At 38.4% G+C, this 22,194-nt stretch overlaps 1 protein-coding gene across 3 annotated transcripts in view; it reads right to left on the bottom strand.

Annotated features, from left to right (window-relative positions):
* phkb (phosphorylase kinase, beta) overlaps positions 1–22,194 on the bottom strand; it is a 288,598-nt gene that overhangs the window by 196,474 nt on the left and 69,930 nt on the right. For all 3 annotated transcript variants that reach the window (XM_072596241.1, XM_072596240.1, XM_072596242.1), the window contains 3 exons: positions 14,178–14,277; positions 5,612–5,719; positions 5,286–5,366 (listed from right to left, as the gene is read on the bottom strand). In XM_072596241.1, the coding sequence (XP_072452342.1) occupies positions 5,286–5,366; positions 5,612–5,719; positions 14,178–14,277 (289 nt within the window). The remainder of the gene's footprint in view (positions 1–5,285; positions 5,367–5,611; positions 5,720–14,177; positions 14,278–22,194) is intronic.

The raw sequence follows: 22,194 nt of genomic DNA, 5'->3' as shown, positions 1-22,194 counted from the left end.
TGTTGAAGGGAATGTATGTACATGGCCAGATCAGATCATTTGACAATTACCAACAAATTACATTTTAAAACAATATTTAATCAAGGGAGATTAACCCCAGAAAAGAAAACAGAAATAAGCTTCTACTATCCGTTTCCTCACATACTCCGCTATTTTTTCTCTCATGGATTCAATGCTAAAAGAGGTTTTGCAAAATCATCAAAACAAAAAAGGGAGAATGGTATAACACATTCAAGTGCCAACCACCTCAACCTGAATTCACTGTCCTTCTGTATCTCTGAAACCAACATTACGCTTCTCCTTCCATTCCTCTCTCCTCGGGCATCTCCTTCTTCAAATAGCTACCACTGACACCCAGCCCTATTTAATTGTTTTATTTACACCCATCCCTCAGAATCAACTTCCACACTAATGATGTTCCTCCAACCTGTCAATACAATCCATTTTTTTCATATTTATTATGATCTATTTTATCTCTTGTTAGGAGAGCACTTAACTCCAGGGAAAAGCAGAGACAAGTTGGGAGAACAGTGTTTCAAATATCTGGTGATAGAATTAGTTATCACATAATGCTAAAAATATTGTGGCTCCTCTTCTGGCTTTTCCCACATTCCACAGGGTTGTCAGAATGTTGATTGATCAGATTCAGATCAACCACAGCTTTTGGATTTGGAGATAGAGTCACTGTGATGTGCTATTGCCAATAAATGAATTAAGACCTGATGATTAGTTTTGAGGATCACTGATTAAGACGACTACTCTGGAGGAGTAGTGGAAAATCTGAGATCCTGTCAACATTTCCAAACATACAGACCAGGTGTTGCTGACCAGTTCACCTCAATATATGGGGAACACTGATAGTTTCACCATTCTTATTATCACAAAATCTCAGCTTCAATTTGGTTCAAAGTCAGTGAAAGTCTGAAAATAAGAAAAACTTAAAACTTAACCGCATTTAGCAGTTTCCTATGATTGATGGTCGGAGTCCCATTGTGCTTTAATGAACTTAAATGGCTTTTAGCCATTTTTTTTGATGACTACTTTGCAGCTTGCTGTGAGAAAGCAAATTTATGCTATTTGCCCTCAGTGCTGTGTATTCAGTTTACAGACAAAAATGAGTGCGTTATATAATGTGGCATTCTTATCCCTTCACATAAAATGTAACATCAGCCCTACTCCATATCACTTTTTATTGGATTTCAGACTGTGAACATGGAAATTGTATTGTTTTGTGAAAATTAGCAGTAGTTAGTCGTACAAATTAATACAGAAAATATATGAAGAAAGAAAATATGTTGAAAATTCCAGATCCTTCGAGATTTGGCATACCCTTGTCTCATTCACATTTCACTGACTCTCCGAAAAGCATATCATGATGTCAGTCATGGAGAACTAATGGTTAAAGGTGTGAGACATGTCAGGAGACACACAATGTAAGAAGTATCAGAAGGTGCACAAAGGGAGATGTGAAGAAAGAGAAAATGCAACCTTTGAGTTGAAATATGACATGTAGGGGTAAAAGCAGAATGGGATGCCTGAGACATGGTAGAATGGGACATATAAGATGATAAGAGAGAGGATAGGAGATGTGAGGGGAGTTGGAATGTGCAAAGGGGGAAGAGGAAGGCAGATTAGGATATGCAAGAATAAAAGTACACGGTAACCGTTAAGAGAGAGGTGGATTGGGACCAGTGAGAGGAGTCCGAATGACATTCTCTGAACGGCCTCCAATGCAAATATACCTCTTCTTCAATAAGGAGACCAAAACTGCCACAACACTTCTGGTGCAATCACACCCATGCCCTGTTGTACCAAGACTTCCTTTCTTTATAATCTATCTCTCTTGTAATAAAGGCCATTTGCTTCCCAAATTACTTGATGTAACTGCATGCTGAGGTTTTGTAATTCATAGATGAAGGCACATAAATCATTTTGTACTTAATTAGTCTTCAATCTATCTCCACCGTAATTTTTGTTTTCTTTTTACCTCACATTGGACAACCTCACATTGTTCCCATTTTACATGCTATCTGCCAAATGTCTGCCCACCGACTTAGTCAGTGTGTGCTCCTCACAATATACTTTCCTTGACTATAGTCAAATTTGCTGATAATGCAATCCATCTCTTTATCCAAGTCGTTAATATAGTTTGCGATGTGGTTATAGTCTCCTGCACCGATCCTTTTAGCACCCTGTTTGTGACAGTTTGCCAACCTTAAAATGATCATTTTGCCCCAGCTCTCTGCCTTCCCTTAGTTAGCCAATTTTACGTTCAAATCTCTCCAATTAGGTTTCTGCTCACACCACAACTAATATTGCCTTTATCAAAGGTACACAGGACATTCAATCGGACTGTGAATGTGGTAAATTTTCCTTCCTCACCCTTCTTGATCTATTCGTAACCTTTTGACAGTCAATCACATCATCTTCCTAAAGACCATTCCTTTGTTGTCCATCTGTGTAGAAATAACCCTGCCTGTTTTGCTCACACCTTTTCAATAAAACTTGAGACACAACTGCAAGGGATTCTCCTTGGTCTCATTCTATTTCTGATCGACAGGCTGCCACTTGGTGACATAATCTGAAAACATTTTATTTTCCACAGGTATGCTGAAGACACTCAGCTCTGACTTTTCCAAGCTTTCTCAAACCTCTCCAACTCTCTCTCACTGCTTGTCTCAAATGGTTCAGCAGAAATTTCTTACAACTAACCAGTGGAAAGACAAACCTTTCATCTGATCTCTGCCACAACCTCCATTCTTGAGTGAATTTCGTTGCTCCAGTAACTGCCTTAAGCTGAGCTAGACTATTCACAATCTTGGTTTTGTGTTTAACCTTGACATAAGCTTTCAACTACAAATCCACTCTCTTATGAAAACTACCTATTTCTACCTCAATAAGCTTGCAACTCTAATGAGAGCATCAAACCCTGCACTCACAGAATATTTGTGAATCCACTTAAAAAATACAATCGAAATAGCTAGTACATTTAAAATTAATCAACTTGGAAAAATAAAGATTTCATGCTTAACTTGTTTAAAGGAAATCTACTACTATGCCTTGAAACTGTTGGAAAACAATAAACTTGAAGCTGCAATTGTTTGGAATACCTTAAATCTCTCATTTCTGCAGACAATTTTAAAGTTTAAATCCATCTTCATACTAATTCGCACATATTTTAACTAGCTCATTCTAAAATACAGTAGTGCTTTGATTCATGCTTTCTAAGCCACTGAATACTAATAATCGTATGGAAAACTGAAAATCACCACAGCAGTTGGCATTATGAATAGGATCTTTGGATTATCAGTTGGTGGCACAGGATTGAACATTAACTTCAAAGGAAGGCTAATATGTTTATTTTATCAGCCCGATGATGGGAAAGTCAACATTTGAAATGACAGCCAATGAGCCAATTTGAAGGTCCACGTCCAAGAAGAAGCCAGTGGGTACGGTAATTAAAGATGACATGGCACATTGATTGCATTTTGGTTCCTTGGGTAAACAAGAAGGAATTAATCATTATTGTTCTCAGGGTAGAGTGAAGTGAATTTGGTGAATGGCTGTAGGGTAAAACAGGTGACCTTGTTTCCTACAGAGACCCAGCTGGGTAAAATGAGAAATACTGTTTCCTAGTCAGGTGGGGTAAAACAAGAGGGACAATTTCCTCGAAAGAGAACTGGTAGGATAAAACATGGGAAATCATTTCGGAGAGAGACAACCATCAGATTATAAATGTAACATCACCTATAGTAACTGAACAAGACAAATTACAGTCTGATGCAGGAAAGCAGATCAATCCATGTCAGCTTAGGATGTTGGAATTTAAAGGGAAACTGAATCGGGCAGACAACAATTTATGCCAACACTGGGTGGTCTGTCCATTCTTTCATTCATCCCTTCTTTTGAGATGATAGCAGGTTTGACACAACCGAGTGGCGAGCAAGCCATTTCAGATGTATTTATTATTCAACCACATTGCTGGAGTTACACATAAGCCAGGCCCAGCAAGGTAGGGAGAGTCCCTTTCCTGAAGGACATACACTAACCAGATGGATTTTTAGAACAATTGACAATGGTTTCATTGTCATCATTAGACTAACTTTTAATTCCAGCTCATTAATGGAACATATTTTCACGTGCTGCCATGGTGGGATATGAATTCATGTCCCATTAGACACAGCCTCTGAATTACTAGTCCAGTGATATTATTATTTTTCCACACTTTCCCCTTGTCAGCAAAAGGAAGTGGAATCATGTAGTTGGAAGGCAGGTATTGCTGCTATAATATGTATGATTACCTACATTGCAATAGTAACATGAGGCAAAAGTGTGACATCATTCCTACATAATATGTACAATCTAAGTCCAAGAAATGTATTCAATTTCAGAGGGGCTTGAGCCATTTTATGCTACAGTGTGCTTGCCATGCTAATGTTTGAAACTGTGATTAGTTAAGATTCAAAAGTCTTGAGCAAATTCAGAGTTGTGAGCCAAAGTCTGGGGTACTTGTTGGATGACACTTTCACTTGTCCCAAAAGAAGCATGAAGTGTGTGGGTTGACTGCATCAGACCTATAATAATGAACGTAAACCTTTCCCCAAACACAAACCTACAAGAATGTAAAGAAATTATTTACAATTTGATGAAAAATCACCTCTGGAGAAGAGCAACTCTTTTTCATCGGCAGTGCAGCCAGTAACCAGGAACCATGGATTTGAACTAATTGATAGAAGGACTAAAGGGGAGTTGAGGAGAAATGTTTTCATTCAGAGGGTAGTGCAGTTCTTGTGCTCAATGTCTAGACAGGTGGTAGAGACAGAAACTTACATTGCATTAAATAAAATAGCTGCACATGTACTTGAATTTTCATAATCTACAGGACTGCAGACCATTAAGTGAATCGTGCGATTAAGTTCGGCAGCTCTTTATATTGTCTGGCACAGGCAAAGTGGACCAAATAGCCTCCTTTTGTAGATTTTCTGTGTTTCCATTCTTAAGGTGACTGCTTTCCCCTTTGACTAAAGTGATTTCTATGTCTTTATTAACGACTCCCATGCTCCATCGGACATTTCTCATTGTTGTCCTTTCTCCTCTTTTCCAGTCTCCTCTTTACTCTCCCTTTCTATTCTTGCTCATTCCTTCAGACATTTTGCTTGTCCTCCATCAGACTCCAATTTTGCCCAGCTAATTTTTAACAAGTTGATCAAGTGTTATGAACTTCCCAAAAATTTGGGAAATTAACTTGTTTATTTGCCTAAATGGATCATTTTAACAAACAGTACCTCATCAGTATTGTAGATAATCTGTAGTCCTGAGGAAATCATCTCCACCAAGTACAGTAAGAATAAAGATACAGCATCAATCTGCAGTATAGAACAATAAAATAATCAAAACAAAGCACACTGAAATGTTGTTGTATTAATAAATCAATAAACTATAACTGGTGCATTGTGCGATAGTAACATTTTCAGTTCTCGGTCTGCAGGTAGATTTGGCCCAGAGCTATGACCTCCACCATGAGTTTAGCAAAACGGCCCTCTACAATCTCTAATAACAGCATTAAACTTTTTGTCAGAAGAATTAAAATTATGTAAAAGCAGTACTTTACCTGAAGATGCCCATATTCTTCACTCGATAACACTTCATCACCTGTATGCACATTGAATACAGAATGTAGACAATTTGATGGATCTGAATGCTGTTTGAAATGTTCCACCTATTAAAAATAAATTGATTGAATAACTCAGTAGTTTGACAATTATGAACTGATCAATGACAGGAACAGTTGATTTGCGAAGTGTAAGTCCCATCCTAAACTCATATCGGACTCAAAACATTAACTGTTTCTTTATCCACAGATGCTGCTAGACCTGTTAAGATGTTTCACTACTTTCTGCTTGTATACTAAGGAAACCTACCCTGATTAATGAGATGCAATAGGAACAAGTTGTATAGTCCAAGAATATGTATGACCCAACAGCTTTTCAATGTGCATATTATTAAATTGAATAGAGAAACAAAGTTATGTATATAAGTTTGCAGATGTCACTACAAGACATGGTAAAGCATGCAGATGTGGGCACAAAATGTTTCAGAGACTGACAGAGTGACTGTATAGGTGCTTGAATTTGGGACTTAAAAGCAAATTGGAATGTTTGCTTATTTCTAGGAAACTGGAAATAGTATAGATGCAATGGAGATTGATGTCCAAACATTAAAAAGAAACACAAAAATCTAGGAGTCTAGTACAGGTAGAATCATAATCAAAAAGGTTAATAAATGAAAAAAATGAAGAACAATTGCAGATGATGGAAATTTGAACCAAAAGCAGATATTGCTGGAAAAACTCTGCAGGTCTGATGTTTTGGGTCTAGTGACCCTTCCTCATCTTAGAAGTGGAAATATGGAAGGGAGGAGGTTATGCTTCAGTTTTACAGATCTTTAGTCAGTGTTGGAGTCAGAAATTTACGTAGTTGATGTAAACACTCTGGAAAAGTGGGTATAACTCACGTTCTTTAAAAATGAAAGAAAGCAGGCTAATGCTGTCAGTAGGAGTTTTGAAAAAGCCTTCTGCTGGAATGCTTCAACTGATAGGCCATCTGACGTAGTTAAAGTAAAGTACCATCTCAGTGGTTAGCACTGCTGCCTCAGAGCACCAGGGACCCAGGTTCAATTCCTGCCTTGGGCAACTGTCTGTGTGAAGTTTGCACATTCTCCCCATGTCTGCATGGGTTTCCTCCAGGTGCTCCAGTTTCCTCCCACAGTCCAAAGATGTGCAGATGAGGTGATTTAGCCATACTAAATTGCCTGTAGTGTTGGGTGCATTAGTCAAGGGTAAATGTAGGGGAATGGGTCTGGGTGGGTTGCTCTTCGGAGGGTCGGTGTGGACTTGTTGGGCCGAAGGGACTGTTTCCACACTGTAGGGAATCTAATCTAATCTAAGCCAAATTCCTTGCTCATATCTCCCAAATGCTAATATCATGCCATTATGAACATGTGGTTGAGTTTCAAAATCTACAATGATCTCAGCAGGGTATTTTGCGTTTAGATTGATTAACAGTTTATAGAACTTAGAACATTGAACATTACAGCGCAGTACAGGCCCTTCACCCCTCTGAAGCCCATCTAACCTACACTATTCCATTCTCGTCCTTATGCCTATCCAATGACTCTTTAAATGCTCTTAAAGTTGATGAGTCAACTACTATTGCAGGCAGTGAATTCCACGCCGCTACTAGTCACTGAATAAAGAAATTACCTCTGACATCTGTCCGATATCTATAATTTCTCAATTTAAGGCTATGTCCCCTCGTGCTAGCCATCGCCATCCAAGGAAAAAGGCTCTCACTATCCACCCTATCTAACCCTCTGATTATCTTATATGTCGCAATTAAGTGATCTCTCAACCTTCTTCTCTCAAACAAAAACAGCCTCAAGTCCCTCATCCTTCCCTCTTAAGACCGTCCCTCCATACCAGGCAACATCCTAGGAGACCTCCACTGAACCCTTTCCAGTTTAAACAACTATACAAGGATTTTTTAAAATGTGGATCTGAATAGAAGTTTGTTCTTTTTCTAGGAAATTAACTACTTTAGGCGACTGAAAATATTTGAATGAGTTTCATAAATGGAACTTTCTTCACTATGATGTGTGTATGAAAGAGTGCTGTATCAGATTGTTAGGAGATTGGTTTTTAAAAGTAACCATCTCTATATGGTTCCAAAGGTCTGGTCATGGGGGGTGCTGGGTTAGAGTCTACGGAGGTGGCATTCCAGGATTTTTGAGGGAGCATCGGAGATGGGTGGGGCATGGGTTGAATGGATGGGTCATGGGTGGGAGGGGTATGCAAAGTACAGGGATGGATGGAAGCATTTCTTGTCTTGGAGAAATTATGGGGTTTCACAAGGCAGAGGCATGGCATGGGAGTGTCAGGACGTGAGGAATGAGGGCTGGAGGGCCAAACTGCTTCTGAAGCAAAAGCCCCAAAAACCAAGGTGTCCCTTGGAAACTGCATGTTTTTGTGACTGCCTCGAATCTGTTCACAGGATCAGCAGACCTGTTTCAATTCCATTCTGCACCTTTCAAACAAAATTTAGATCGAGCAAGACCCTTACATTAAGGCAGCTCTATTGAATTAGGACATTTCCAACTCAAGCTATCTGCCTTGGTAGCAAAACTCTGGTCCATATCCTGATATCAGGGCAAAGCGAAAGTGAAATTGTGTAGGATGGTAGAAATCTTTTACTCAATTTCCAAAAGGCTGTGAATGTTGGGTCAACTGATATTTTCAAAACTGAGAATGACAACATTTTACTGCATAAAGGTATCAAGGGATATAGATTAAAGACTGGAAAATTGTAGAGATATAGATTAAACAGGAGTTGATTGATTGATTTGAACAGCTGAGATACCTGGTTGTTTTATTATGCTCTTATGGATGAATATTTATATCAACATATTCATGTTACATAATATCTTAGAGTGCAGTTAAGCACTTTTTGGAAAGTACAATCTACAATTCCAAGAAAATTAGATTTAATAATGCATAAGAATGAAGGAGCAAAGAAGGAAATTCAGTCTAATTATCCACCCCATTAATTAGAATCCTGTCAAAAATGATACTTTCTCATGGTACTTTTGCAAATTCAGCATTCATGAAGAGTACTGGTTTCACCATGCTCAACTATTTCAATTTAAAACAATGCTGTTAGATGTCACCACTAATACCAGTTTAACTCATGACCACATGCTGGAGCAAACATTATTAACAAATCAGTACGGGTAGTTGGGGTACGGATATAACCTTTGGAAACCTTGATAATGACACCTCAAGACTGTGATGACAGACCTCTGGTGAACACAACCATCTCATTCCAAACCTATACTCTGGACCTAGTCACTTGCTGCAACATGTTATTTGACCCACCTATACTTTATAACTGCTGACTGTTTATTACTGAAACTTCAGGGTATTCACTGCCAATTCAACTGCCTCAGTGTTTTGAAGTTTCCTTAATTTGAATCACTTCTGGTTACTTAGATCACTCTCACAGAAGAATCCCAATAGTCCATCCCTTTAGAGCTTCCATTCCTGCATTGAGATCCAGATCTTTGGCAATGCACTTGGAAAATGAGCATTTAATACAGTTGGCTGCAACAAATCTTTCACCTTTGAAAGTGATTCAGCATCACAGCAGATCTTGCATTAAATTGAAAATATCAAGTAAATTTGTTTCACCAAAGGAGGAGAACATGCAAAATCATTCACCTTGTTAAATATTCTGTTAGCAAGCTTCCATCTAACTCTTTTAGTGAGCAAAATAATAAGGTTAAAACATTAGGAATCAAATCTTTTGCAAATAACTTTGAAACATATTGTGCAGTTTTTGTTCCAGAACATTGAAATGGCACACTGGTTGGCTGAATATATAATAATGCCATTAAACCATTTCTCATGAGATTTTACAATTGTTTTTGATTTAAATTCTTTTGCAAAATCCTACAAAGCTGCTATCAGGTTTACTGGATTTTGAAAATCTGGCGTCTTTAAACTTGACAAAGAATTGTTTCTTAAATACAGAATGAAATGAACAAACAACCTCATGCACATTCCAATTATCATTCTTAAGGTTTTGACAGACAAAGAGGCAATTTCACAAAGCTTGGTAGAAGCATCAGAACTGCTGTCTTTTCTTTTAAGTCTGCTTATTTTCTTTGACTGTGTTTAAAGAAACAGCAATCATACCCAAATGTACAAAATATCTATCTTTTGCAATGTCAAAAAAATCCCCTAAATATTCATATTCTTCTAATATCAATTCCCTTAAATAACATCCAAACTATTCCAACCTTTTAACCATTATTCTGGTCCAACTGCACCTGCCAAATCATCTCTGCTATCCTTACCTAATCTATTCACCAAACTCCCCCACTACTGCTTCAGACTTTATGACTCTTATGACCCTAAATCCAACAGATGGTACTCATTGCTCAGTGTTGAGTGCCTGTGATGAAAACAAGCTTGGAAATACGGGGAAGTATAATCAAAAGCACTGCTGTGTCAGTGTGAAATAGGTGGTTGGTTGAGGAAGCAAAAAAGGAGTTGACAAACAATCGCAATCAACTATTAGTGGAATAAGCAGCCTTCTCAGATATTATTGTGGTTTGTGTTTCATTTCTGGTGCTATGGTTAAAGACAAAAAAAAATAGAAGAAAGGGAGTAAGAACAGCCAGAAAGTCTGGGCCATTTGGGGTCTTTTGTGTTGAGTATGCCCTCAGGTTCTTCATTGTTGACAAAACTAAAGAACTGATCATTGACTTCAGAAAGAAGGAAGGAGAACATACCTCCACCTATATCAATGGAGCTGAGGTTGAAAGGGTGGAGAATGTCACATTCCTCAGAGTAACGATAACCAACAAACTCCTGGATTTCCCACATTGATGTGATGGTCAAGAAGGCACAACACCACCTCTTCTTCCTCAGGCAGAAATTTGGTATGTTCATAAGGTCCCTCACCAGCTCTTATAACTGCACCACTGAAAGCATACTATTCAGCATAAAGGCCTGATATAGCAACTGCTCTGCCCAGGACCACAGCAAACTACAGAAGGTTGTGTGCATAGCCCAGACCATTACAGAAACCGACCTCCCATCCATAGAATCCATCTACATGGCCTGTTGCCGCAGAGAGGCTGCCAACATCAAAGACCCATCATACCTTGGCAATGCTCTACTATTTGGATGCTGCCTGAACTGCTGTGCTCTTCCAGCACCACTCATCCAGAATACAACTTCTTCTGTCAGGCAGAAGATACATAAGCTTGAACACACGGACCAGCAGGTTCAAGAACAACTTCTTGATGAATGGACTGATGAATGGACACTCTAACTTCAAATAATGCCGATCTTGCTAATTTAGATCTTGCCTAGTGCACACCTGGGGCAATGTAACTTGTATGCCTCTGTCTAGTTTTTTATCATCTTATGATCCATACATCCTTGCTTACTATGATCTGCTTGTACTGCTCCTAAGCAAAGCTTTTCACTGTACTTAGTGAAATAAATCAGTCTCTGAACTATTTCCTCTGCCACATACAGTTCCCAAATATCCTCACCAGACTCACTCACCCAACCCAACTTCCCCCACTCGCTCAATCACTTAGCAGCTCCTCTTCCCAAAGCATACTTTCAAATACTCTACCCTCACCTCACTAATCCATCGCCTGTCAAACTCTTTGGAGATCTGGGTTCTGCTGTATCACATGCTGAACCCTGTGAGTCAGACTCCAATGATCCATTCCTCACACCTAGGCCACCTGCTGAAACTCAAATTTTCTCCAACTCCTTTCCTTCTATAATGGGCCTACCCAATCTCTGAGCCCAACTGACTGGCCAGCAGCAGAGTACACCCGCTCTTTGGGAATGAGGGCAGTGAGGTCTGGACTGGTATAGAGCTGGAATGTTTCTTGCACAGACTTCTTTCAGCTTGTGACTCTCTATGCCTGGCTGTGGATGAGGGGACAAGCAGAAGGCTGAAAGAACACAGCAAGCCAGGCAGCATCAGGGGGTGGAGAAGTCAACATTTTGGGTGTAACCCTCCTTCAGGACTGGAGGTGAGTGTAAGGAGAGCTGCAACTAAAGGGGTGAGAGGTTGGGGGAGGGTTTTGGGTGGGTGGAGGTCAGCAAAAAAATGAAGAGGGTAAAATGCCACTGTTCAAAAGCCAAACAATGGAAATTTCCTATTCTTAGCTGTGATGGTGAGATACTAGTAAGAATGCGCAGATTTGATTTGCTACTGGTGAAACAACTAATGCATAGAAACACATGGTAAAGTTGCAGTGAAGCCATCAAGGCCAGACAATAATAAAGGTATTCTACTCAGAGCTAGATTATTAAAAGTTAATCATGTTTTTAAATCTATCAAGAATTGTGAAATGACAGATTCTCCCCACTTTATAAAATCTCTTTCTGCTTTGAGTTCCATACGGTTTGCTGTGAGCAAATACAGTACCTGAATATAGCAAGAAAATAAGGTGCAACTGATTAAAGAAAATGTAAAAGATGAGGAACTGAGTAGATTGAGTAATATCATACAGGTGGAAAAAAAGTTCATATAATTATTAAGGTTATGAAAATAGATATTGTGTGAAATTCACACCCAAGATGACTGGGCCAGAGAAAAGAATAAATTATGTTATTTCAAACCACTTAGTGAGATATTGGAGCCAGTGATGGTGAAGATTTGGAGTAACTGGCAATGGGAGCATCTTCCTGGGAGCAAAGAATTAGTGATGGACATGGATTTTGAGGGATGCAACTACTAATAGGATCATGGAATTTGAAAGCAATAAAGGAAAATCTGGGCTGTGGAAATATTAATGATGGGATCATAGCATCTGAAAGTAAACTGGAATGAGTGCCACATATGGAGGATAGACTCCCACAGTCGGTTCTGTTATAATGCACTTTTTTTCAATGCGAATTGGCTAAAGCGATGGAAGAATTTAGACCATTATTTGTAGAAGGCAAACTTTCCTTACTTGTATTGGCTAGAAGGTGATTCCAGTCCTATTAGTTTAAGTGGTGCTGTTATAATAATGCAGGATTGCATGGGAATGGAACTATTGCGGTATATCAGAATAGAGTGCATTCTGTTTTTACAGATAAGACTCCAGCCCAACCTGCCCATGGCACAAGCGTTTATAGCTACAAACTATGTAAAAGTCTTAAAGCAACTTAATTAATCAAATCCTGTCACTAAAATTTGCCGAGTGCTTCTTGAGCTGGTCACGATCAGGATTTTTCTATTAGAACTCTTCTAGTCAATGCTATTACAAGTTTCTTAAAATCATCAACTATGGTTTCACAGCATTATTCTATATAAAAACATGGCTAATACATTAACAAACAAGACCAAAGCAGGAAGGGGAGGATAATGAAGGTTTCAATGGAACTCTAACTGGGTCAGAAACTATGGGATGTTTAAGGTGAGTGGAAATGCTAATGAGAAGACAGCTGGGGAACATGCTTATGGAGGCCAACAAGGCTACCAGGTTGGTTTCATAAACGGATGAAGGAATTTATACTATGCTTCCAACTCATTCACTTGATCTCTGGTGGTGCCCAGCTCTTAACCCAGTTCCTCCTCCTGCCCATCAGCTTCAATGTCACTTCCTGTCAACTTTGGACAAGAGTCAAATATTAAAATGAGATGTCAAAGTATAAAACCATTACTGAAAGTTCTCATGGGGGGACAAAAAAAAAAGCCTCAATACAATTAAATCCAACTGTGCTGACTTGAAATTTGTAATTTTCTAACTTCTATAGCTTTGCCTGTGGTGAAGTAAAGACAACAAGTTCCTGTTGTCTTACTTTTGGAACCTCTTTCCTTAGATTTTCTATTTCTCTCTTTTTTTCTGAGTTTCCTCTATTCTCACTTTCATGTTTTCCTGTCTCATTTAATCTGTTCATTTAGATGGAAGAAGGTGAACAGTTCTGGATGGCAGAGGAACAGTTGACAAATGCTGCAGGTCACAGTTTCTGGAGGTGGATGCGACACACTGGCTCAGTGAAGGATTGAAAAGCAGTGCCAGACTCCAGATCTCTGCAACAAAGATAGAGTGCTGATGTATAACTGCAGGCATCTAAGATACGACTTCCCTTTGCCAGGGATAGATATGGTCCACTTATTCGTATCAGGCTCATTTCCCTATTCTGTAGCAGTGACTAGGCATCCACAGCATTTCAATGATTGGGAACACCGTATTTCATTTTGCTCGGCAAAATCATTTTGGGTCAAGTTGAATAATATTGGTGCTTCAGACAAAAGCATTCTGGTTCAAAGATTGTGGAAATGACAGCTTATTTTTTATGATTTGCAATAAAACTTGGTGAAAAAAAGCTGATAAAAACTTGGCTAAAATTGCAATTTAAAAGGCCAAATAAGAACATTCACAATCACTAATGTTTCAAGTTCATTAATTACTTAATTTTATCAAATTGATTCCAACCACTGGTTAGTAGAAGCTACAACAGCTTTTTTCTAAAAAAAACTAAAAATGAGACACCATTGTTTATTTCTATAAATTCCTTGTATTTGTATGTTCATGGTTATAGGTGAAGTTGAAATTCTAAACGAAAGGTCATATTGTGCATCCATGCATTAGCACTTTACCTTATCAGCTTGACGCATGTAGCAGTAGAGAATTCCTCGCATGCATTTAACAGCACAATATTCCAGCTCATGAGTCCGTCCCTTATCATCGTCAATTCGTCTATAAAGGGGACGTATGACATGACAAAATTTTAATTTATGAAATAAAAATCAAAAACATATACTAACATCCCAATACCATTACAATTAAGTTAAACTGGAAATTATCATGAGTAAATATTGATTTGAATAAATGATGCAAAATAATTGAGCAATTTAATATAAAGCAAATCTGCTCTCTGTATTCAAATCAATTTTTCAGTTCAAATGGCTTTAAGAAAAAAAAAATCAGTATTGTTGTATCCCCACAGGCATAACAGACTAGAATCACCATGAAAAACATTGTAAAGTGACTATGAAATACAGAACTAGGGATTGGCCTGTGGCTATTGTTTATTGACTAAATAAATAGATTAGTAATCTAAGGAATACTTCAATCCATCATGGAATATTTAGCCTTCCTGGTTAAAAATGTGCCACAGGTAATGCATAACACCTAGCACTGTATACAATCAGAACTAACTTGCTTCACTTAAATCATTCAGATTAGAGAGTGAAATGAGAGACTGCTTAAAATTATGAAATAAAATAGAGGTGCTTACTTGCTCATTAGCAGAATAAACAGTGAAATCAATTGGAGTGAACACATATTTTCTTGTTATAACTCATCTGTACTGTGATATCAGTTTGCAGTATATTGGTATTATTTGGAATCTTGGATTTAGAAGTGGAGGAAAAATAGATTTTAGCTTTCAGGTCTGTTAAGGGAACTTTTTTTTAAAAGCAAAGGTCCAAAGTTTATTTTGGGACAGTGAGTTCAAACATTTCCAAAATAGGTTGGAATTCAAATTAAATGACTAGATAGTCTATCAGGGGAATTAAACTATGCAATGTTTATAAAGTTGAACTTTTATGGTGTGCAGAAAGACAGTCTGGGGGCCACAATCAAGTTTCAGTTGGAAAGAATAGATTTATACTGCAGAAGAACATTTGTAGCAGTCCAGATGTTCAGAGCTGGAAAGAAATCCTAAAACTGTTGCAATTAAAGTAGACAGAGTTTTTCATAGGGATAATAAAGGAAAGAATCACATCTGGTGAATGTATGGAAAACCTCTGAAAGGAAATACTTACAACCTCATCAGTTATGAATTAATTAGACTTAAGATAGAAGTGATACTTCATTGAAGTTAATATTACTGAGAAAAGGGTTACATTTTTCATTTTGCTGTTTGTGTCACGATCATTTCAAATGGTCATTTCTACAAAGCCTTCTTCCTTCATTTTGCATAATGAACTCAAATTCTTTTGTTAAAAGAAGTGTGACAGTCTCATGTGAACCTGTTCAGTGATTGACAACCACAGTAACCAAACTGCAAACCAAAATAAAACAAATGAACTCTCAAGCCAAGTTTCACTTGGAGATCTGACTTTTATAGCACTACCATCAGCTAGAATCAAACTGTTGTTAAGACTTTACTGGGAGTAGAAAAAGAAGCATTTGAATATTTTAAATCTTTGATTTAGGCTACACTGAGGCAGTTAGGGGAGATGTTTGATGTAGAAATAAAGACATGATTGTGTAAGGCTCAAATGCTAAAAATGATTACTCAGCATTTAGAATTCGAAGGAACCTGAAATTGATATGTCACCACCAGAAATTGGTTCACATTCAGTTATAACTGTTAGAAGAAAATTGAATTGGAATTGAAAAAGACAAAACAAAAATGGAAAGAGGAGAGAAGGACATGGAAATAAGAAAACTCAAATTTTAACAAAAGCTAGACAGACCATCATGTTTGGTCTTGTGGTGAGAGGAGGAAAACTTCTTCAAGGCAGGCATCCTTGCAAGAGGATTCGCAGTAGGGTTAAAATCAACAAGGTAAAAACAATGACTGCAGATGCTGAAAATCAAATACTGGATTAGTGGTGCTGCACCACTAATCCAGTATTTGATTTTCAGCATCTGCAGTCATTGTTTTTACCATCATGTTTGGTCTGTCTAATTGAGTTGTTCTCTGACACATTAATATCCATAGTCATCTTTAGTGATTTTGATTTCACATACTTTTACTCAAAGATTTCTACATTGTCCTGTAACAAAAATATTGAATGACTTAGAGTCATACTGCACAGAAACAGACCCTTTGGTCCAAATCATCTACACCGACCAGATATCCCAATCTGACCTAGTCCCAATTGCCAGCATTTGGTTGATATCCCTCTAACCCCTTCCTATTCAGACACTCATCCTGATGCCTTTTAAATGCTGTAATTTTACCCACCTCCACCACTTCCTCTGGCAGTTTGTTCAGTGATTGGCGGTGTGCCTCAGGCATTGGTGTTGGGACCACAATTATTTATCATTTATATAGATGATTTGGAGTTGGGGACCACGTATATGGTGTCAAAATTTGCCGATAGCACTAAGATGAGTGGCAGAGCAAAGTATGCAGAGGACTGTGAAACTTTGCAGAGGAACATACTTACATTGAGTGAGTGGGCAAAGCTCTGGCAGGTGGAATACAATGTTAGAAAAATGTGAACCATACATTTTGGTAGGAGTAACAGCAAAATAGATTATTGCTTGAATGGTAAAAAATTGCAGCATGCTGATTTGCAGAGGGACCTGGGTGTCCTTGTGCATGAATCACAGAAGGTTGGTCTACAGGTACAACAGGAAATTAGGAAGGCAAATGGAATTTTGTCCTTCATTGTTAAAGGGGTTGAGTTTAAGAGCAGAGAGAGATAATGTTACAGTTGTACAAGGTGCTGGTGAGGCCAAACCTGGAGTAGTGTGTGCAGATTTGGTCTCCTTACTTAAGGAAGGATGTACTGGCAGTGGAGAGCATGCACTAGGTTGATTCCGGAATTGAGGGGGTTGGTTTATGAGAACAGGCTGAGTAGATTGGGATTATATTCATTGGAATTCAAAAGAATAAGGGGGGAATCTTACAGAAACATATAAAATTATGAAGAAAATTGATAAAATAAATAGAATGTTTCCACTGGTACGGGAAACTAGGACAAGAGGGTATGGCCTCAAGATTAGAAGCAGCAGCTTTAGAGCTGAACTCAGAAGGAACTTCTTCACTCAGAGGGTTGTTAATCTATGGAATTCCTTGCCCAGAGAAGTAATTGATGCTACTTCAGTAATCGCTTTTCAAGCTAAGCTAGATACCTTTTTGAAAAATAAAGGAATGAAGGGATATGGTGAAAATGTGGCTAAGTGGAGCTGAGTCCACACACAGATTAGCCATGATCTTATTGAATAGCAGAGCAGGCTCGAGGAGCCGGACGGCCTACTCCTGCTCATGATGTTCTTATGTTCTCATAATGCACCACCCTCTGCTAGAAAAGGTTACCCCTTATATCCATATTAAATCTTCCCCCTCTCACCTTAAACCTCTGCCCTCTAGTTTAGATTCCCCACCCTTGCAAAAAGACCTTGGTAATTCGCCCTATCCATGCCCCTCATGATTTTATAAGCCTCTATAAGATCATCCCTCAGCCTCGGACACTCCGGGGGGGAGAAAACCCCAGTCTATTCCGTTTCTCCTGATTATTGAAACCCTTTAGTCCCGGAGATGTCCTTGTAAATCTTTTCTGCACCCTCAAGTTTAACAACATCCTTCCAACAGAAGAGCAACCAGAATTGTAGGCAGTATCTTGAATTGATTGTTTTAATTCAAAACAAGCAATTGCTGACACAGTAATTTCCTTTTAATTTCTTTTTGTTCCTGCTTTTCTAATTTTGAACAATGCTTTGCTCTGAACACTTGGATTTGGTATAAATAATTCCATAACTTTTTAATCAACTTACTGCATTGTTTATTGTTCAGGGTAATAACAACATCACAAAACAATAGAATGTTGCACCATTTTTGAGTAAAGACAGTTAATGACTGTAATTGATTGCAGCAGGGCATATAACTAATAGACATTCTATAAATGAGAATAATTAGTCCAAAAATATTTCATATTTTACTAGAAAAATTGTTGTTTCTATGAAATGGCTGCCTGCATGGCTAACACTTAATCTTGCAGGATTGCATCTGATTATTTCTGCAACAGAAAACAATTTTTGACCATATTGAACATTCAATAGGTTCAAGTGCCTGAAAGTCAAACATGAAGGTTGAATGCTCACCTATATAAATTAATTTAAACTACGGCAGATTTGTCATAAGATATTTATTTGAAACATTAATTTACAATTTCACTGACTGTACTTATACTATTTCTTGGACTATGTGGAAAAAGCACATTACAAAGTAAAGGAGACTGACTGTCATAGGAAAATGTTGCCTTTGCAAAGAGATCAAGCTGTTCAACTGAAGTCAGGGCTTGCAAGACTTTCAGAGAGATGTCAAATGACTCTTCTTTTAGTGTAATAAAGCTTTTGAATTTGAACACAGACAGGCAGGAAGACAACGGATTTGGAATACTGCCTTCACTCTCTTTTCTCTGAACCCCTTTTCATCAAAGCTTGTGAGTTGTAAATGCATTTGAAAACCTCATCATTACCAGTAGAGTGTTCCAAAATGGTCATGTCAACCAGTTGGAAATGATCCAGAAAATACCCTCTTGCTCAAAAACTTAGATGCAAAATGACTTCAGCTACAGACCAACATTTAGGACAATCTGTGAATAATTTGTTCTTTCTGAATTTTACTGTAATTGGCAAAAGTACTTTTGAGATCACACTATATAGATTTGCATTTTTTCCCTCAGGCTTGGCAGTTGTGTGTGCGTGAGTGGGTTTGCATGTGCACAGTTTAAACCTTTTATAGTAACCTTTACATTATTGTTTGAGAGAGTTTTGCCTGCAGCAAACTAATTTCTTATTTGTTACAAACTGAAAATGGATGATTGTTATTAATACTGAGCTATTAGTTTACTATTTTGACGTTTGCATATATACACTGTGAATAAAAAAAGCAACATGATGTTTCCAAACTTAGTTGTGACCAGTGGAAGGATTGGGACATGGAAAGGATTTGTTTCGACAGCCACCTCCCCAGCTTAGTTGTAGATATTTTCTAATCAACCTTTTCAAAGATATTATTATGTACCTCTGGAGCAAGGAAGGTTTGAACCCAAGCCTTCTTGTCCAGAGATAGGGGCATAACCATTGCACCACACAAGGCCCCCTCCAAAATCAGTATATTGCCAAGTAACCTGCACACATGGGGAATTAATGTTGCTGGTTACATCAATGTGCCAGTTATAGCAAGTTCTGCTCTTAAATACCATCAGCGAGGTTTGATCAAAAGGAGAGAGGGGCAATCAAAGCAAGAAAACCTACTTCTGTTGATTGCTGATTGAATTGAGACTTCTGGATAACAGGGAAGTTATTGTACTTTCATTAAGACCAGTATTTTTAATTAATATGAAACTAACTGCAGAGGCACAAACTATATGTTAAATACATCAAAAATTAATATTAAGAAAAATATGAATAATAACTTAGGTTGGTCAAATCTGATTTCATCCTGTATAATTTTTTAAAAGAAGATTGCGATAGACTTATCACATGAGGTTATAATTTATCATAGGGATTGTTTGAATTGCAAATGAAATGAATAATGTCTAGCCAACTAGCTTCAAGTATGAAAGTATCTCATGGTTTACTTTATTAATAATTACTTGTAAGATGTTAAGTATGGATTTCTGCTTAAAACAAGTGAATACTGGTAGTACGTATTTATAGAAAAGCTATCAGGGACATTTAAAAAAGGTTATTTAGCTATGCACAAAACAGTCAACTCATCATTTACCAAAAACACATCAGGCTGAATTTTATGTCTTTTGGTCAAGTCAAAGCAGTGTTGAGCTTTTGGGATAGTTCACAGCCAGAAGGAATCATGGGTCTCTCTCCACATCTTATTAAGCTCACTACATTAATTGCATATCCTGCCTTATGACATTTCACATGGCTGATTTCTGATCCACTTTACCACGTCCTTCACACGATGTGCTACTTACCAAAAACCAGGATCCCTTTTGTCTGCATATCTTTATGCAGTGGAATACAGACAAATCTGCAATGCTTACATGTCAACAACATGATGGGGAAGGGGTTATTGGCACCACAATTCACCACAGGGATTTTAATTCCTGGTGGATAGGTTAGTGCAGAGGATGGCTGTCTTCTTCTCAGAGTCGGCTGTACCATCAGACCATGGCAGTCTAATCTAAGGTCACCGCCTGGATCACTGTCAGCTCCTGGATGCGGAGAAATGACCAGCAGGGCCGTAAAACGATTAGTGACTTTCTCTGCTTTGTCAGGATAAATGTCACATTCCTCTGACCGCCACTCACACTTAGCCTCTCTCCACCACTGCATACATCTCCCACAAGGCTCAGGACCCATCACTCATTCTATTGTCTGTAACATTTCCACCTCACTTCCTCTCCCTCTCTCAAAATCTTCACATTACCAACCATATATGCTTTTACACTCTCTGTACTGCCTTCACTGTGCTTCATTACACTGCACTACCTTTCCCCCACGCGCACCAACACTTGCAGCCATGCCACCCACCCATAATCTCATTCATTCACTTTCCTTCTTCTTCGTGTAGGAGAAAAATACCTACAACAGGGCAGAGAAACCAAACAGATGCAGGGGTGCCCGACATCAGGCTCCTTATTCAAGGAGCATGGATAGGATGTGATTTTCACAGAAAATCCACTTGCAAAAGCTGCTTTTAGTGAATAAATGGGATGGACTTCAAACAGATTTAGCAATGCAAGACTGGGCTGTGGGACATCTTCAACAACAGAATTGCATTGCAATACTCTGCATCCTCACAGCCTGGCAAATACCCTACTCTTCCACTACCAAACCAGCATGTGGAGATGCTGGTGTTGGTCTGCAGTGGATAAAGTCAGAAGTCATACAACACAGGGTTACAGTACAATAGGTTTATTTGAAATCACAAGCTTTTGGAGCATAGCCCTCTTCGTTCGGTGAAATGAAAGTGAAGCTCACAGAACACAGAATTTATGGGCAGAGAGATCAAGGGTGGAGAGATCAAAAGATCACACAAATGATGCGAGTGTAGTGTTGAATAATAAGTCTATGCGGGTGACCAAGGATGTTAGATGGCGTGAGTAAAGTTTGAAAAGCTGAATAGCAACCAAAGGGATAACCCATAATCCGATTAAATGAGGCAGAGACATAATTACAAAAAATTAAAAATAAGATCATACTGGAGATCAAACAAACGACTGAAATAGCATGGAACACAAACAGAAGCTGCTGGAAAAGGCCGGCAGCATCTGTGCATCAAAAATAGAGGAAGAGTCAGCAGATTCGAAATGTTAACTCTGAATCATCTTCACCTGCTCCCCCCCCCCCGCCCCCCGCAAACCCCGTCTCTGCTCCTGATTTACAGCATCAGCAGTTCTTTCGGTTTTTATTTCATGGAATAACATGATAGGTATACCTATGAAGATTGCCTCAAATACGACGTTGGGTTCATGTCACGGAACATGTGACCCCACCATACTATTCAGTATCGGTAAAATCTTCCCTACTGTCCTGTTTTGACACCATCACCTTGATAAGTTGTTATGATCGCTCTACCCTAATTAGTTTGTACAGTTTTGGATTATTTATTACTTTGGTTAGACCCTCGGCATGCAACTCTTATACCTATAATGTTATTCCAGTTAAATAAAAACTGAAAGAACAGTGGATGCTGTAAATCAAAAGGCTCAGGGGTTGCAGAATTGGGTGGGGGTGGGTGGTCTCCTCAGTGGGTCTTGCTGCATCCATGAAGAAAAATCAGTGTTAACGTTTCGGGTTTGGTGACCCTTCATCTGTTTTGTCTTCACAGATACTGCTGCACCTGCTGGGCTTTTCGAGCAGCTTCTGTTTATGTTTTATGCTATTCCAGTTGTTTGGTTTGTCTCCAGCACCAGCTTATTTTCAAAGTTTTGTAATTATCTCTCTGCTTCATTTAATCAGATT

Source organism: Chiloscyllium punctatum, chromosome 26, assembly GCF_047496795.1.
Source record: "Chiloscyllium punctatum isolate Juve2018m chromosome 26, sChiPun1.3, whole genome shotgun sequence".
NCBI classification, from domain to species: domain Eukaryota; kingdom Metazoa; phylum Chordata; class Chondrichthyes; order Orectolobiformes; family Hemiscylliidae; genus Chiloscyllium; species Chiloscyllium punctatum.
Note: the sequence above shows the minus strand (reverse complement) of the source record. Positions and strands in the feature narration are given on the sequence as shown.